The 17976-nt window shown below is 44.5% G+C and overlaps 1 protein-coding gene across 2 annotated transcripts in view; it reads left to right on the forward strand.

The window, feature by feature from the left end:
- Positions 1 to 17976, forward strand: part of LOC141145026 (CD226 antigen-like) — a 157626-nt gene that overhangs the window by 124319 nt on the left and 15331 nt on the right. For both annotated transcript variants that reach the window (XM_073631269.1, XM_073631270.1), the window contains one exon: positions 16577 to 16643. In XM_073631269.1, coding sequence (XP_073487370.1) covers positions 16577 to 16643 — 67 coding nt within the window. The remainder of the gene's footprint in view (positions 1 to 16576; positions 16644 to 17976) is intronic.

Below are 17976 nucleotides of genomic sequence, written 5' to 3' on the forward strand. Positions count from 1 at the left end.
ATCCAACTTGAAGGAGCTGGAGCAGTTTTGCAAGGAGGAATGGGCAAAAATCCCAGTGGTAAGATGTGACAAGCTCATAGAGACTTATCCAAAGCGACTTGGAGCTGTGATAGCTGCAAAAGGTGGCTCTACAAAGTATTGACTTTAGGGGGGTGAATAGTTATGCACTTTGCCTTTTGCTGTTATTTTGTCCTATTTGTTGCTTGCTTCACAATAAAAAAAAACATCTTCAAAGTTGTGAGCATGTTCTGTAAATTAAATGATGCAAATCCTCAAACACTCCATATTAACTCCAGGTTGTGAGGCAACAAGACACGAAAAATGCCAAGGGGGTGAATACTTTTGCAAGGCACTGTAATTACATTAGCAGTTAAGTCAACAAATAAAAAAATACAACGCAATACACCTAAACACTAGGGGTGCGCATCTTCACTGGTCTCATGATTCAATTCTATTATGATTATCTGGTCAACGATTCGATTCCACAATGCATCACGATTACCGACAAGCTCCCACTTCCGCTTGGGCCGCCTAGGCGGCCCTTCCACCCTGCAGTCTTCTGGGACACATCACAGTTCCCAAAAGATTGCCTGGCTATGCCCGGCTATGCAGGAAAGCGCAGTGAGACATGTGCACCCGGCTGTGAAGGCACAAATGCAGCCACTTGTGCCCATCAAACGCAGCCATCACTTCACTAACCCCCTCCACAATGCACGGGCCACCACTGGTGCTGACAGTTCCTTGGCATTCCTGTTTGCACCTTCCAGCACACTAGGAGTTAACAGTGGAATGTGCACAGGATAGCCAGGGACCTGTCAGCACGGAGCGAGAGGTGTAAGTAGAGTACACATTTGTACTCTACATACTGTTTTTAAAATTACTTTCTTTTAATAAATGCCGTGTTACAATGAATGAAGTGCATCGCTATACTGTATGTGCTTTTTGAAAAAATATGTCACTTCATACCGAATTTCACAATAGTACGATACATCCCGCTCATGTGACTCCCAGCCCCCCTGCCTCTCTCCGGTATCATCTCACAACTCCTGGGTCCTGACGTCAGCGGGGAAGTCTCAGTCCCGCCCTCCTCTCTTCTGATACGATAGCTATAATCAGCGGGTGGGGCTAAGAATTCCCCGCTGATGTCAGGAGACGTGAGAGCGGAGAGAGGCGGGGAGGGGCCGGGAATCACATGAGCGGGATGTATCGTACTACTGTGAAATTCGGTATAAAGTGACATATTTTTTTAAAAAGCACATACAGTACAGCGGTGCACTTCATTTATTGTAACAAGGCATTTATTAAAATAAAGTAATTTTAAAAATACGCTCCGAGCGCTTTCCTGGGAGGGGCAGGGCTAGTCGTCATGACGTCACCCGCAATCGTTTTTCCGGTGCTTATGCATCGATGCCGCATTGGGGACACCCGAATCGCGATGCATCGATGCAACAATTAATTTCAGCACCCTAAACACACAGCAAAGCAAGCCAATGCAATGTTCATTACCTAAAGTATTGGGGTGCCTGCCTTTACACGCACATGAACTTTAATGGCATCCCAGTCTTAGTCCTTAGGGTTCAATATTGAGTTGGCCACCCCTTTGAAGCTATAACAGCTTCAACTCTACTGAATATGCTGTCCACAAGGTTTAGAAGTGTGTCTATAGGAATGTTTGACCATTCTTTCAGAAGTGCATTTGTAAGGTCGGGCACTGATGTTGGACGAGAAGGCCTGGCCCGCAGTCTCTGCTCTAATTCATCCCAAGGGTGTTCTATTGGGTTGAGGTCAGGACTCTGTGCAGGCCAGTCAAGTTCCTTCACCCCAAACTCACTCATCCATGTCTTTATGGACCTTGCTTTATGCACTGGTGTTCAGTCATGTTGGAACAGGAAAGGGCCATTCCCAACTGTTCCCACAAAGTTGGGAGCATGAAATTGTCCAAAATGTCTTGGTATGCTGACACCTTAAGGATTCCCTTCACTGGAACTAAGATGCCAAGCCCAACCCCTGAATAATAACCCCACACCATAAGCCCCCCTCCACCAAATTATTTGGACCAATGCACAAAGCAAGACATAGATGAGCGAGTTTGGGGTGGAGGAACTTGACTGGCCTGACCTCAACCCGATAGAACACTTTTGGGGTGAATTAAAGCAGAAAATGCGAGTCATGCATCCCTTGTGAGACCCTTGCATCTTTCATCCAGTGCTGCACTGACATTTCTGGATTCTGAGTTATTTGGAAAACAAAAGCATTGACAAAGGATCTGCAAGAAAAGGTAGTTGAACTGAAACAGGAAAGGGATATAAAAAGATATCCAAGGGGGACGTGGCTTGGCACCGGAGCAAAATGGCCGCTTAGAGAGAGAGAGCTCCGCCGTCCAGGACCCCAAGTAAGCCCTTTCAGCAGCTCAAACCTCACCCGCAAGCACTAAGATGACGGGTAAGAGTCACTCAGCCACCCGCTCTCAGCTGGACCCGTCTAGCCAGCTGAGTAGGAACATTCCAGCGATGTTCCGGACTCAACACACAGACCCACAGGCCGCACCTCAAGCCGCGGTTTGTAGTTACACAGGCTACGTGGCCGCAGCTGACACTCCCGCAGCCTCTCAGATGGGCACATCCTCTTCAGGTCCCTCTCCCTTCCTATGCCTAGAATGTGCCAGAATGTAGCCCTGGACATTAAGAATACCTTAACAGCGGCAATCGCGGGCCTGAAAACAGACCTCAAAGCCGTTGCCTCACGTGTGGAACATGTGGAGGCGGCGCCCATGACGCATGTCGCGGCCATCCATCAGGTACAGCAAGCAGTGTCTGTACATAACTGACATCTCATTGACATGCATAGACATATGGTGGACCTCAATAATCGGGGCCGCAGGCACAATCCCCATATCAGGGGGATCCCTGAGTCTGTGGAGGCCCCCCAATTACAAGCAGTGGTCTGGGCTATCTTCAACACCATCCTAGGTAGGCCGCCAGATTCACCGGCCGAGATGGAGAGATGCCACAGAGCACTGAGGCCATGGGGTAGGGATACTGACCCACCCAGAAATGCTGTTTGTTGTCTAGTCAGCTCTACCCAGAAGGAGGAGACCCTGTGCCTGGCCCGCAACCATGCTCACCTGGAGCATGAAGGAGCACGTGTTCAGCTCTTCCAGGACTTATCCGCCATTACTTTACAACACAGGAGGGACCTCCACCCTCTTCTACAAGCTCTGCGTGAGAGACGCATTCCCTATCATTGGAAGTTCCCATTCTGCCTTCAGGTAACGAATGGTAATCACACGGCCCAACTGAGAACGCCAGCAGATCTAAGGCCATTCTGTGACACCCTAGGAATCCCGATAATCACAGTTCCAGATTGGTATGGAGCTTTTCTACGACCTGAACCCTGGATCCCCACACAACCTGGAGACACCCCAAGGTCACAAAGAAGCAGGCAACGTCGCCGCAGACCCTCAGCTGATTCACAGCTGAGACGCCAGGGAGATATGGAAACCGACGAAAGCCCAAGTGTTTCCCCATCATCTGCCAGGCGCAAGACTGACCATTAAATCTCCAGAAGCCCAGATGGTGAGCTGTGTTGTTACCTGTACCTATCCCCTTGTATACTCCTTAGCATATCATGCAAGGTAAGCTGAGAATCATCGTCAACAATGGTGCGTGCAATTGGCAAACAAGTGATGCAGAACTACCTGACACCTGATCTCCCCCCCGATCGCTCTGTCCCCCGCTACCTCATACTCTTACTGACAGAAATTGGCTCTCCCATATACCTCAGGAACCTTCACGAGCTTCCTCATGTAGTACTATCACCAGAGAATGTGACGGATGACTTTACTCAAGATCTCTGAACTGGTACTGAACAGAGGTATGCGATCACCTCAACAGAACCCTTGCTATTTCTGCATCACTCCCAGCTATGGTTCTTTCACTATGAGAGATTTTTCACACAAGGTGATAGCCGAGCTTTGGGAAGACCACTGACTCTCTCTGCTAAATATGAGCAGCGCCTGTATGACATGATTGATGAACACTTGCCCCCCATCTAGCCTATTTCTGTCAGTGACGGTAGTACTGGACACTTTGCCCCTGGCATCACACTATCGTCATCCTCCCCTTTTCCCCCCTGCCGTCACCCTGGTTTTCCCTTTTTCTGTGTGGGGGAACAGAGAGGTTCTGGAATCACCAGTTTACTATCATAGCACACATGTCAGCACCTCAGAAACTCTTTCAGATTATTACCTGAATGGATATTGGGGATAGGAGCCAAACACAGCTCATCAGGACGGTAATCTACTCAATCCTGGTTTAATGTTGTGAAGTATATCACTCCCTTATATTTTACGGAAAATGTTACATGGTTGCTCTGAGGACGGTGGACTCTAACCTGTACATCCATTACTGATTATGGATGTGGGGGAGGATGTCCCAGAAATCCCGGAGACAGGTGAGGCCCTTACCCGGCCCACGCTGGTCCTTACGGCTGTAGAGGTGCTCTTGCGGCGGGGGGGGGGGGTATAGGGCTCTGTATCCTCCTTGCCGCCAGATGATGCAGGGATCCTTATAAAGCTTGAATATTTACGGACTCTCGGAGCCCCTAATCCCTGGACCCATCGCGGTTTGTAATGGTACTGGGCATGGGGACTCTGATGTTTCTATCTTGTCAATTTGTAGGCAGCCTGACTGTTCCAAATTTTTTCAATGTTCATATGATAAAATATCAGTTATTTAGACTCTTATACGTTATTTTTCTATGTTTAACTACAGGTGGGCCAAGGTTACAAAGCAACATGTTGATTTAGAGTAGTACTCTTTACATATCAAGGCTTCCTAGGTTGCTGGTGGGGGGAGACCGGTGTAGGCCCTTCTCACCTATTGTGGGAGAGTCTGTGTGGCATCACCTCACCCAGCAGAGCCGAGGTCTCTCTTGAACCTTAAAGCACATATGCTTGGGTGCCTGGATGGTGGGAAGTGTACATATAGTTGTTTAGGTGCTAGGGCTCTTCCCCATCTCAAGGAGGCAGGTTTCCCCCTTGAAACTAGCCGGAAAAATTTTACGTTATTTTTGTCTCTAATTCCATCCCTCATTAGGTTACTCAGCTGGACTGTACTACCTCTGGTATTTTGATTGTGATCCCCGCACAGGGGGTAACTTGATTTTTCAGGGAGTTACTGGTTAACTCAGAGTGCCTTCCCGGAGTTGGCTTAACCTTGACTGTAACTCCTCCTCTCTCATTAACTCACCCTTCTCTTTCTTTCTCCTTTCTCTTTCTTTCCCCCCTTTTTCCTTTTTTTGTATCTCGCCCATGGTCTTTATTCCCTATTCCCCTCCCCTCTAGCCTCTAGACCCCTTCCCCCTGAAACTTGGGGGTGGCACTGATAAGCGCTTCTGACCACTGAAACATGCCTTCTGTGACACATTCATCGACTCCTTTATCCCTCAAGGTTTATTCTTTGAACGCAAAAGGCCTTAACATCCCGGAGAAGCGGAGCAGCATTCTTTCTGAGGCACACCGTCTCAGGGCTCAAGTGCTATTTCTGCAAGAAACCCATTTTAAATCAGGCTCCATCCCTCGCTTAACCAATAGCCGATTCCCGGAAGTCTACCATATGATCTGTCCCGGTTCCAAAACAAAAGGGGTTTCCATAGCAATTGCTAAATTTTTTCCGTTCCGCCTCATGGACCAAGTCCTTGACCCGGAGGGTAGATTTCTCTTTCTAAAAGTGACTTGGAAAAATAGGACGGTGACTTCTGCGAACATCTATTGCCCCAATTCTAAACAGGTAGCCTTCCTAAAAGAGGTTCTCCTACAGCTCACAACATTTAAGACAGGCCTTTTGATACTGGGGGGGAGATCTCAACATGGCCCTAGATCTGCTTCTTGATACCTCCACAGGTACCTCCTCACTCCCATTTTCTGCCTTGCGCCAAGCCAAGCTCGCATTAGCCTCTCTCGTGCTAAATGACACCTGGCCTACTCTGCAGCCCCAGGGGAAAGATTATACATTTTTCTCGCCTCCACATAGCCGCTACTCGAGGCAAGACTATCCACCAGACAGATTTGACCTTCTTACAGGACGCGACCATAGAGAGCATAGAGAGCAGCCCCAGGGGAAAGATTATACATTTTTCTCGCCTCCACATAGCCGCTACTCGAGGCAAGACTATCCACCAGACAGATTTGACCTTCTTACAGGACGCGACCATAGAGAGTATGTACATCTCTGACCAACACCCGCAATGGGAAATGACTACCAGAACCTGGAGACTGGATGCTTCCCTTCTCTCTGACCCGGGGGACCTGGCTGAAGTCACCAAGACCATTGAAGACTACTTTCAACTTAATGACACCCCAGACGTGTCTCCCATGACCCAATGGGAAGTGCATAAATGCGATGTACGGGGACGCCTGTTAGCTATTGCTGCCAGGAAGAAAAAAGCACAGCAAATCGCGATCTGAGCCCTGACTGACAAAATAGCTCTACTGGAAGCACAACATAACATCACTAGCAGTAAGGGTAGCACAGGAATTAGCTGACACGCGGGTGATCCTCCTAAAGGAACTATTTCCTCTATTTCGGGCATGAAAGAGACAGGTTCTTTCACAGAAACTATTCTACGAACAGGGTAATAAACCAGGAAGGCTACTGAAAAGGTTCACACACAGACGTACACTTACATCGACTGTCCACCACATAGTGGACTCGGGAGGAGTATCTCACTCCAGAAATGAGGACATTGCCAAACAATTTCACCATTTTTATAGCAAATTATATAATCTTGAATCACACGAACACAGATCCATATCGGCGGATGCGCACTTGGAGCTCATAAAAGGATTTTTGGCCAAATACAGCCCCCGGCCGTTATCTACGGATGACTGGCAAACCATGGAAGCACCACTGTCATTGGAGGAGTGGGGGGAAGCCTTGAAGGCCGGGAAACCTGGCAAAATCCCGGGGCCAGATGATTTTTCAGTACAATATTATAAAAGCTTTGCTGACCTCTTGGCACCAAACTTTCTTAAAGCCTTCAACGCCCTCTCCCATTCACCATGTGCTTCAGGTAGCTTACTAGAGGCCTTTCTATGGGGAACTGAAGTAGCGAGAGTGGGGTGGGCTAAGCTAGTTCTACTAAAGTCGGGGGGGTGGAATTGGACTCCCAGACATCCAGAGATACTACTGGGCAGTTCATCTAACTCGGGCGGTAGACTGGCGGATCCATACTAAATATAAGGGCTGTGTCAGACTTACACGTACCTGACTGACGAACCCGATGTAGCAGGGGGAAGGCCTCCCGTACGTATCTGGTTCCTGGCCCCTGGTAGTGTGAACAGAAGGCACAGGAGCACAGAGTGGTAAGAGAGCCTGGCGGGTGACTTGCGGAAGTAAGGCCCAGGATCCTGATTCAGATAGACTGGAAGTACTTGGCAAGCTGGAGTATAGGCAGCTGGTGCAGAGCAGGAGCAAAAACGGCAGGTCCGGTCACAGGCAGAGTTGGCAGCAAGTAGTCAGCACGTTACAGAGGAACAGGCAGGCTCAAAGTCTGGGTCACAGGCAGGGTTGGCAGCAGGCAGGCAAATTCGTGGTCAAGGGAAGCCAGAGTCAGGTGCAGGCAGCTAGCAGAGAGGGATCCAAAAAACAAGCCGGGTCACAAGGAGATCAAACAAGCAGACAGGTAACAGGAACACAGGAACTGGGAGCTGCAGATCAGGCAGCACCGAGCAGGAAGTTCCAGCAGATTAAATAGGGTGATTGGCGCCAAGCATGCGCCCGCACAACGGCGCGAACGGGCACGCTCGCCAGCACGGACCGGCGCACACCAGAGTGCCCAACAGCAAGTCCGTTCCGAGACCTCCTCTGACAGGCTAGGTGTTACTGGAAAAATTGATTTCGGGTACCGAACTCCAATACATTCCATGGTTCCCAAAGACACACGTACCGACTTATGTACACTCTCATCCTCTCATAGGAGCAACCTTACATGCTTTCGATAGGGCGTGTAGAGTCCACTCACTTTCAAACTCACACTGTGCGATCACACCTATCAGAAGTAACCCAGACTTCCCCCGGGCATGGAGGGGACCTTCCTAGCAGCAGAATGGCCATATGCAGAAATGCAGGCTAAGCACTTTTTTTCCAGAGGAAGGTTCCTCCAACAAGGAGAATTGGCATCATTGTCAAATGCAAAGTCTTTCCCCTTTTGGGCCTATATCCAATTGAAACATTTCTTGGACCGCCCCTCGAATAGATATAACTTTGCGAAAAATCCTACCTTCCTGGAATCATTATGCTCTAGCTCCTCTCCCCAGAGTCATCTAATTTCGGGGCTTTATGCCACAATGTTTGGGGAGCCTTATGCATCCCTGAAGTCGGAACATGCCTACTGGGAGACCGAGCTGGACATGGCGATTGATGACACTGCCTGGGATAGATTACATCTATACATTCACAAGGGCTCTCTGAACGTTCATACTCAGGAGAACGGTTATAAAGTCAAAAGAAGGTGATATAGAACACCGGAAATGCTACATAAATGCATCCCGACGGTCTCAGACCAGTGCTGGAGATATGAACAGGGTCTAGGCATGTTCCTCCATATCTGGTGGACATGCCCACTGATTCAGCCGTATTGGCGTAAAGTCCACGAAGTTGCAACGGAGATATCCTCGCTCTCATTGGAATTTTCACCAGCGCAGTACCTCCTTCACATCTCCAAAATCTCCCTTAAAAAAGACTATAGGTCAATAGCTATGCACATAATTAATCCCGCTAGGCTGTGTCTTCCAGTGCACTGGAGATCCAAGTCACCCCCCTCCATAAAGGAATGACACGGATCAATCGGATAGCAGCAATGGAGGAGTTGATTTGCACTGCACAGGACAGAATAACACACTTTTCGATAGTATGGGCACCATGGCTCGAATACCGAAATTCACAGCAATATCAGGACTTGTGTTGGGATAATCCTTAAAAGGCGCAGTAGATTTCACAATACCTAGAGTTTACTGAGGAGGGTAGCTGGTGGTAATCCCACCCCCTCCTCACATACTTCACTTACAGTGCTCCCCCATCCTCTCCCCCCCCCCCTTCCCCCATTTTCTTACCCCTCTGTTCTTTGTTCCTTTTTCTTTCCTCTCTTCTCTCCTCTTTTCTCCCTCTTCTTTATTTTTATTTCTTACTGTGCTTTACTAAAAGGCTGAGGAGTCGAAGGCTGACATAATAGTCGGACGCATATCCTATTCCCTGCCTGTCTTATAGTATCTATAGAAGCATTACTGGTTACTTTTCTAAGAAGTTTTTCATTCCAACGTAAACCAAGCAAGCTTGAAGTGCACTCCTCACTACGATAGGGGTCTTAATGTGGCTGACTTAAAGGGGTTGTAAAGGTAAAAATTTTTTCACCTTAATGTATTATATGCATTAAGGTGAAAAAACTTTTGACAATACCGCCGCCCCCAGCCCCCCCGTTTTACTTACCTGACACCTCGAATCTCCGCTGCTCGTTCTCGTCATCTCTATTGCAGCTCAGCCTGGTTGCTGATTGGCTGCAGTGGATGGATTGAAAGCAGCGCAGCCATTGGCTCGTGCTGCTGTCAATCACATCCGATGACGCGGCGCGCCGGGGGGCGGGGCCGAGTGATACAGTGAGCGGCTATAGCCGCCGGCTGTATCACGGGAGCGCGCCCGCAACAACTAACCACCATGCGAGGGAGCTCGCATTAAGGTGGTTAGTTCTTGCGGGGAGGAGCTGAAACAGCCGCCGAGGGACCCCAGAAGAGCAGGTTCGGGGCCACTCTGTGCAGAACGAGCTGCACAGTGAAGGTAAGTATGACATGTTAGTTATTTTAAAAAAAAAATAAAATTACCTTTACAACCCCTTTAATAATTATCTTAGAGGCAACACCTGCTGACACATACTTTCCCAAGTTTGAATTCTATGCCTCCTTCTAGTTGGACTATCTACTTGTAACATGATTATGTGTTATATGATACTATTTGCTTTGTTTATGAAAACTCTTAATAACAAAAAAAAAAGATATTCAAGGAATTGAGAATGCCAATCAGCAGTGTTCAAACTCTAATCAAGAAGTGGAAAATGAGGGGTTCTGTTGAAACTAAACCACGGTCAGGTAGACCAACTAACATTTCAGCCACAATTGCCAGGAAAACTGTTTGTGATGCAAAGAAAAACCCACAAATAACTTCAGGTGAAATACAGGACTCTCTGAAAACATGTTGTGTGGCAGTTTCAAGATGCACAATAAGGAGGCACTTGAAGAAAGATGGGCTGCATGGTCGAGTCACCAGAAGAAAGCCATTACTACGCAAATGCCACAAAGTATCCTGCTTACACCAAACAGCACAGAGACAAGCCTCAAACCTTCTGGCACAAAGTCATTTGGAGTGATGAGACCAAAATTGAGCTTTTTGGTGACAACCATAAACACTACATTTGGAGAGTAGTCAACAAGGCCTATGATGAAAGGTACACCATTCCTACTGTGAAACACGAAGGTGGATTGCTGATGTTTTGGGGATGTGTGAGCTACAAAGGCACAGGAGATTTGGTCAAAATTGATAGCAGATGAATGCAGCAAGTTATCAAAAAATACTGGAGGAACATTTGCATTCATCAGCCAGGAAGCTGGGCATGGGACATACTTGGACATTCCAACATGACAATGATCCAAAACACAAGGCCAAGTCGACCTGTCATTGGCTACAGCAGAATAAAGTGAAGGTTCTGGAGTGGCCATCTGTCTCCTGACCTCAATATCATTGAACCACTCTGGGGAGATCTCAAACGTGCAGTTCATGCAAGACAGCCCAAGAATTAACAGGAACTGGAGGCTTTTTGCCAACAGGAATAGGCAACTTTACTATCTGAGAAGATAAAGAGCCTCATCCACAAATACCACAAAAGACTTCAAGCTGTCATTGATGTTATAGGGGCAATACACGGTATTAAGAACTGGGTTATATAAACTTTTGATCAGGGTCATTTGGGTAGTTTCTGTTGTGATTATGATTTAAAAAGAGTAAACACGGTTGATTGATAGTAAATGGCTTCAGCCAAACACTAACCATGAGTGAAAGAAAAGTTTTTGTGCTATCATTCATATTCTCTGAAAAATGGCCAAGACATCATAAATTCTGCCAGGGTATGTAAACTTATAAGCACAACTGTATATGGCAATATTAGCTTATTAAACAAGACTACCTTTATTTTTAAACAAATTTATGAAGAAATCAGACCACATTTAAACATTATTGCAAAAATCCAAGTATGTCTTTCTTGTAACTGAATGTTCTTTGTAATATTTGGGTTTGACTGGAGTGCGCCATGACTTACTATTCAGAGCAAATACTCCCTTTATTTCTACATATGAATTCTTATTGTATCAGTTGAATGATGAACTTAGTTAAAATGTTAATTCTTTAAGTTTGAACATTCTACCTGGAAAACTGCATGGTCTATAACAAGAAATAAAGGTTCATAAATAAATGAGCAACACAACCTACCCTTGCAAGTTATTTTTGGTCAGCTTTCTTGCTAGAGAGTGTCAGTTTCTCTGCCCTTTTTCTAGCTTTCCGTCAGAGTTTATTTTCAACTATTTCTGAAATAAACCTCTTGATGCGTATACAAATACTTGCCTGAGCTATAAAATATTTAACAAACCATTAGTCTGAAAAAACAATTACAGTGAGTTAGCAATGGTCATGAAGCATGAGAAAAAGTGTATTCTACAGATATGTGTTATGTGACCTTCAGTGTTAAAAAGGAATATAAGAAAATCCGGCAGGTGGAGAATGCTTTCTGTTTCAAAAGGACCAAAAAGTATAACAAATATGTCAGTGGATAATACACAGCACATTTGCTAAAATATATTTGTATCATATGTTTTTGCCAACTGGTGGTAGATACACGGCCACACATTCTTTGAAAACCAGTTTCAGAAGCAGAGTTGAAGTTATGTACAAAGCTACAAAACTGAGGAAATTGAGCTATTAAAGCTGCCAACGAGCAGAACAGTCAATGATAGAAAATGTGTGGGTTTTTTTTTTTTTTTTGTTTTTTACTTGTGGCATTCAAAAAGGAAGCCTTGAAGCCATAGTGTTCTGAAAAGTTCAACTAAATGGGGCTTGCAGAGCCTGACTTATGAGGCGTCCAGGAAAGAGCATTGCTAAAGGCTGACCTTCTCCGGAATATGCTATTTACCTAGCTGTTACTTACTGACTTGGAAAACGCCTGAAACAAGAGAAGACAGAACTCCTGGTCCACATACTTGTGCCACATCTGTCACTCAAAAAATATTGTATCAAGAGAATGGTCATGACAGTCACTCAAGGAACATTTTAAAAAGGAGAAGCTATTTTTTACACCTTCTTCCTCTGAGGCTACTTTCTTTTCCTGGACATCAGTTCGGTGGAGGTTTTTGTGAGATTTTTTGTAAGCTAAATCTGCTTTAACAAGCATAAGTGTATTTTGGGTGTTTGCTATATTGAGGCATGCTAACTGTCATTTGAACAAGGCCTAGTGAACAAGGTCTAATAGTTTTCATCTCAAGCCCATGTGAAGTCTTGCTGAACAAATAATTGTTATAACCAAAAATTTTAATACAAAAATAAAAGTTGGGTAGCGGAAGTGGGCTGCAGATCCTGTGTAGGGGTTGTCTTCCTTTCACTATATTGTATCCTTTGCTGACTGAATGTGAAAGTAAAGGGTGGTTTTACACCTTATACCATAATCTGCAAGATGGCTCACATGAATGTCAATTGAAAGGCAAGTGTCAAAATTAACTGTATGTTGTCTATGTGAATTTTCACTTTAATTATCCAATCATTCCAGTTTCCTATCAATACCCAATTGTGCAGATGAAATCATTTAAAATTGTTTTACTCGTCATGATTGGCTAATTGAAGTGAATTGAATATTTACACAAGTTGATTTATAAGAGAAGAGTGCAGACTCTTCATGTAATAAATTATGTGTTGTAACCAGCCCTCAATCTATTGTAATGTTGCAAGATAATGTTATGTACAATAAATATGTAGACTATGAAAAAAAAAATATAAAATATATATGTATATGTGTGTGTATATATATATATATATATATATATATATATACAGTGGGGTCAGAAAGTATTCAGACCCTCTTACATTTTTCACTCTTTGTTATATTGCAGCCATTTGCTAAAATCATTTAGGTTAATTTTTTCCCTCATTAATGTACACACAACAACACGTATTGACAGAAAAACACAGAATTGTTGACATTTTTGCAGATTTATTAAAAAAGAAAAACTGAAATATCACATGGTCCTAAGTATTCAGATCCTTTGCTCAGTATTTAGTAGAAGCACCCTTTTGATCTAACACAACCATGAGTCTTTTTGGGAAAGATGCAACAAGTTTTTCACACCTGGATTTGGGAATCCTCTGCCATTCCTCCTTGCAGATCCTCTCCAGTTCTGTCAGGTTGGATGGTAAACGTTGGTGGACAGCCATTTTTAGGTCTCTCCAGAGATGCTCAATTGGGTTTAAGTCAGGGCTCTGGCTGGGCCATTCAAGAACAGTCACGGAGTTGTTGTGAAGCCACTCCTTCACTATTTTAGCTGTGTGCTTAGGGTCATTATCTTGTTGGAAGGTAAACCTTCGGCCCAGTCTGAGGTCCTGAGCACTCTGGAGAAGGTTTTTTGATACCACCTCGTATGTACAGCAAATGGGAACCAGTGGCTACCAATCACAGAAAATCTCCATGCACATGCAAGCTAGAAGGGTTAGGACTGGAACGCAGAGTGCGGTATGAGGAACCCATATTATACTGTACAGTCATGGCCAAAAATATGGGCACCCCTGCATTTCTGTCAGATAATGCACCACTTCACCCAGAAAATTGTTGCAATTACAAATGTTTAGGCATGCTCATGTTTCTTTTGGTTGAATTGGTGTGACACAAAAAAGTGGAGAAACAAAAACACACATCTGACAAATTTGACGCAAAACTTGGAATCCAAAAATGGATTGGACAAAATTATTGGCACCCTCAATTTAGTATTTTGTAACACACCCCTTGGAAAAAATAACTGAAATCAATCACTTCCTGTAGCCATCAATGAGTTTCTTATACCTCTCTACTGGAATTTTGAAACACTCTTCTTTCACCCACTCTCACATTGGTCTCTCACATTGGAAGAAAAGGAGGAACCCCCTAGGGGTGGGACTTTAAAGGCACTACCACATCAGGGTTGTAGAAAAAATATATTAAATTTATTAGAAATATCATACATATAAAATACATATATAACACATAGCCATGGATGCAATAGAATATACAGAAAAATTGCAAAGGGAGATGATACAACTTCCTTAACCATAGCACCATTTCAGAGATGAATTGTCTCCTTCACCAGGGATTTTGACAGGGAGTACAGTATCTATGAAATTTAAGTGTAAAGTAGTCAGCCAACAAACCCTAACAAAAAATACTACATAATCATAGAGTAATATGGGCATAGCACTACTTATATTATAATCACTAAGCAAGTACATTTGAGCATCCATAGAGATTAAAAGAGAGGAAAAAACATTGTGGCATAGAGTCTCCCGCAGATCCCATCAACCAAATGCTGGCTGACTTAACTGTCAAGGGGAGGAGAAGGGACCATGGAATGTGAGGGGATAGATATCCCCTGGTCACACCCACCAGCCCAGCTGGAGTCTGGAAGGCCAGACAAACAGCAGGCTGACATGTGCACTGAGGCCTAACCAATAGGGTGTCTGGAAAAAACAAACTAGGATGGCATAATGAAAATCAATATGCAGTGAGGGAACACAGGAGTTGGAAGGGGAAAATTTTCCCCTTCCACAATGGAACCCAAATGATGAAACCTACTTAAGTCCAAAGATGATGTCACTAACAGGCAGATGGACAAACAAGGAGATAAACAACCAGGGAGTCTGTGGATCTGTGCAATGGGGCAGTGCTGTCTGGTATGGACACTGTCAAAAATGGAAAGCACCCCAAAAATGCATGAAAAAAAAGGTGAAAATATATATAAATGGAGGTACTTTGTGTCAAAGAGTTTGAAAAACAAACCGAGTAATGACAGATAGAGGCCAATAGTATACATGATAATAAAGTTACCCAGGCAGCTTGTTTCACAATGGCAAGTTCCACCAGCGACTCCAGGAAACATCTTCTACTTTACCCTATCTGATCCAGTTTGAGCGTGCTATAAATGCAATCCAAACAGACAGCTAATCCGCAATAATGCAGATTAGCTGGGTGTTAGTCGTCTCCTCCCATCCTCCCATAGGTAGGCCCCGCGGGACGTTGATGCGCTGCACCTACACACGGCACAAGAGCAGAGAACGCAACGCGCATGAGCCGTGCAGACAGCACGGAAACACCAAGCAACCAACATGGTGCACGTGCAGTGAAGCGATGCAAGAGCGCCACGGAGGGGCACAACGCAATGGCGTCCCACCGGCACGGAAAAGCATCAATTGTTTTGCCCCTTTTTTTGTCCTTTATTTTGTATTTGCGTGCTTACTCTGCACAACCCCTCCATTGTGCTCTCAGCATTATCCATTACTTTCAAGCATATTGTCTGCTATGATGGATTTGCTATCCATCTCTTATATATTTAATTATATACAATCAATTTTTTCTCAAGTTGGGTAGGATGTGATTCGGTCTATGCCCATATCATGTGCACCCAGCACGGTAATATGGTCTCCTTTCCAGGGGCTACTTTGAGGATGTGAATTCCGCCACACCATTGCAGACTATCTCCTCCCTTCTGTATCCATGATGACTATGTTGTCATGAGATGCTCATGGCAAAGAACACTCTGAGAATCTGAAAAAAAGAATTGTAGCTCTACATAAAGATGGCTTAGGCTATAAGAAGATTTCCAAGACCCCGAAACTGAGCTACAGCACGGTGGCTAAGACCATACAGCGGTTTAACATGACAGGTTCTACTCAGAACAGGCCTCTCCATGGTCAACCAAATGAGTTAAGTGCACATTCTCAGTGTCTTTGAGAAATAGACTTATGAGTGCTGCCAGCATTGGTGCAAAGGTTTAAGGGGTGGGGGATCAGCCTGTCAGTGCTTAGACCAAATGCCATACTAATCTGACTCCAACCCCTGATGGGTGGTGGAGGAGAGTAGTAAAGCTGCACTGGTAGGTATGGCCAAATTGCACTAACAGTGGAAGGGTCTCTAAGGGGCATTGTTAAATAGAACCCTAGTATACTCCTATACATGCTACAGTCCTTGTACCCTGGTGCATAGCCATGTACAGCCATATCTTCTAATTCATCTCAATGGGCATCTGTATGCAGCAGGTGCAGGTTCTAGGAAATTGTTTACACTGGCTCTTCATGCTGTATGCCCCCAATATGGCTGTGTGCATGAAACCATTTACATGATGTGGCAAATTTTTTGGTGCTGCATCCTGCCTAAATATGTATTAAATTTAAGCTTTAAACTAGTTTGGCTTCATAGTAAGAAAACAAAACTGATCAAAATAAAATGTATTTTTTCTTTTTTTCAGGAAATGGAAACATAAAAAACAAGAGATTAAGCCAGCAACATTTTGGCCAGTATATTTTTCCCAGCAGGTGAGGAACCTACTGAAGTTTTCTCTGTGGATCAGTAGAAATGTGATATATTTGAATAACATATGATATATGACTTACCTGTCAATAGACGTCTTGTAATGCAAGAAGTCTAGTGCAACGAATAAGCATTATCAGATTAACGAGGACTTTACTCTACTCCCCCCCCCCCCGTCAGCAAGCTCCAAGTGTTAAACTGACAGCACTATGTTATGCCCTAGAATTTAATTGCCATGTAAGGTTGTCCATTTATCTTCCTGTTTGGTTCCTGCTATGTGGCATATTGCAGGAAGCTAACATAAAAACTGATTTTGGGTAATTTTAATAGTTTAACCACTTGAATCCCCGGGCCCTTTTCTCCTTAAATCCCCTACAGTCCCAAAACATTTTTATCATCTTTTTCTCCTTCCTTTATTTTATGCCTTTTAGTGTTTAAATAGGGCATTAAAGTGATTGTAAAGCTTTATTTTTTTAAAATAACAAATATGGTTTTGCAATGGTTTTGCACAGAGCAGCCCCGATCCTCAAATTCTGGAGTCCCCCACCAGTGCTCCTGGCTACTCCCCCCCTCGCTGATTGCTCCCATAGAAAGACGCTTTCTACGAGGGGACTTGTGCAGACTCACTCTCAAGCTGCCCTGTCTGCTTGGCCCTGCCCCCCCCCTCCCTTGTCACAAAATTTGATTGACAGCAGCCAATGGCTCCCGCTGCTATTAATCTGCCTTGTGAGGAGGGAGAGAGCAAAGAGAGTCACTGCTCTCATGCACAGCAGTGGATCGAAATTGTGCTCAGGTAGGTATAAGGGGAGTAAGGGGGGGATTCTGTGACAATGAAGGTTCTTTACTTTAATGCATAAAAAACTTAGTGGCCTGGAACCACTTTAAGTAGCACATTTGGATACATATATTTTTAGCACCTGTCGGCTAGAGATTGTTATGGAATTATTTCTGATTGGGACTCTAAAACAAAAGTTAATACTGCAGCTGCAGGTACAGATTCACAGGACTCAACCACTGTGCTTAAAATGTCCGTTCAGCCAAAATGTATTATTACATGTTATTTTATACATAGATAAGAAAGGGATGGTGTGAGATGTTATTAAAAACTAACAAATAGAAATATGTTATTAAAAGCTAACAAATAGAACAATTGCAAAAGTAAAACATTGAGAAAGGAGGGGGGAGTAGAGAGCATTTAGTAGGAGATGTGTCTGTGTGTTAGGTGAAGGTTACAGAACATATTTCAACAGTGAGAACAAAATGGAGTCTCTTGTGCTTAAATGAACAGTACCATGAATGTCCATGTCATTTCCCTCCTTTTGTTTATTTGACACCATT

Source organism: Aquarana catesbeiana, linkage group LG05 (genome assembly GCF_042186555.1).
Source record: "Aquarana catesbeiana isolate 2022-GZ linkage group LG05, ASM4218655v1, whole genome shotgun sequence".
NCBI lineage: Eukaryota > Metazoa > Chordata > Amphibia > Anura > Ranidae > Aquarana > Aquarana catesbeiana.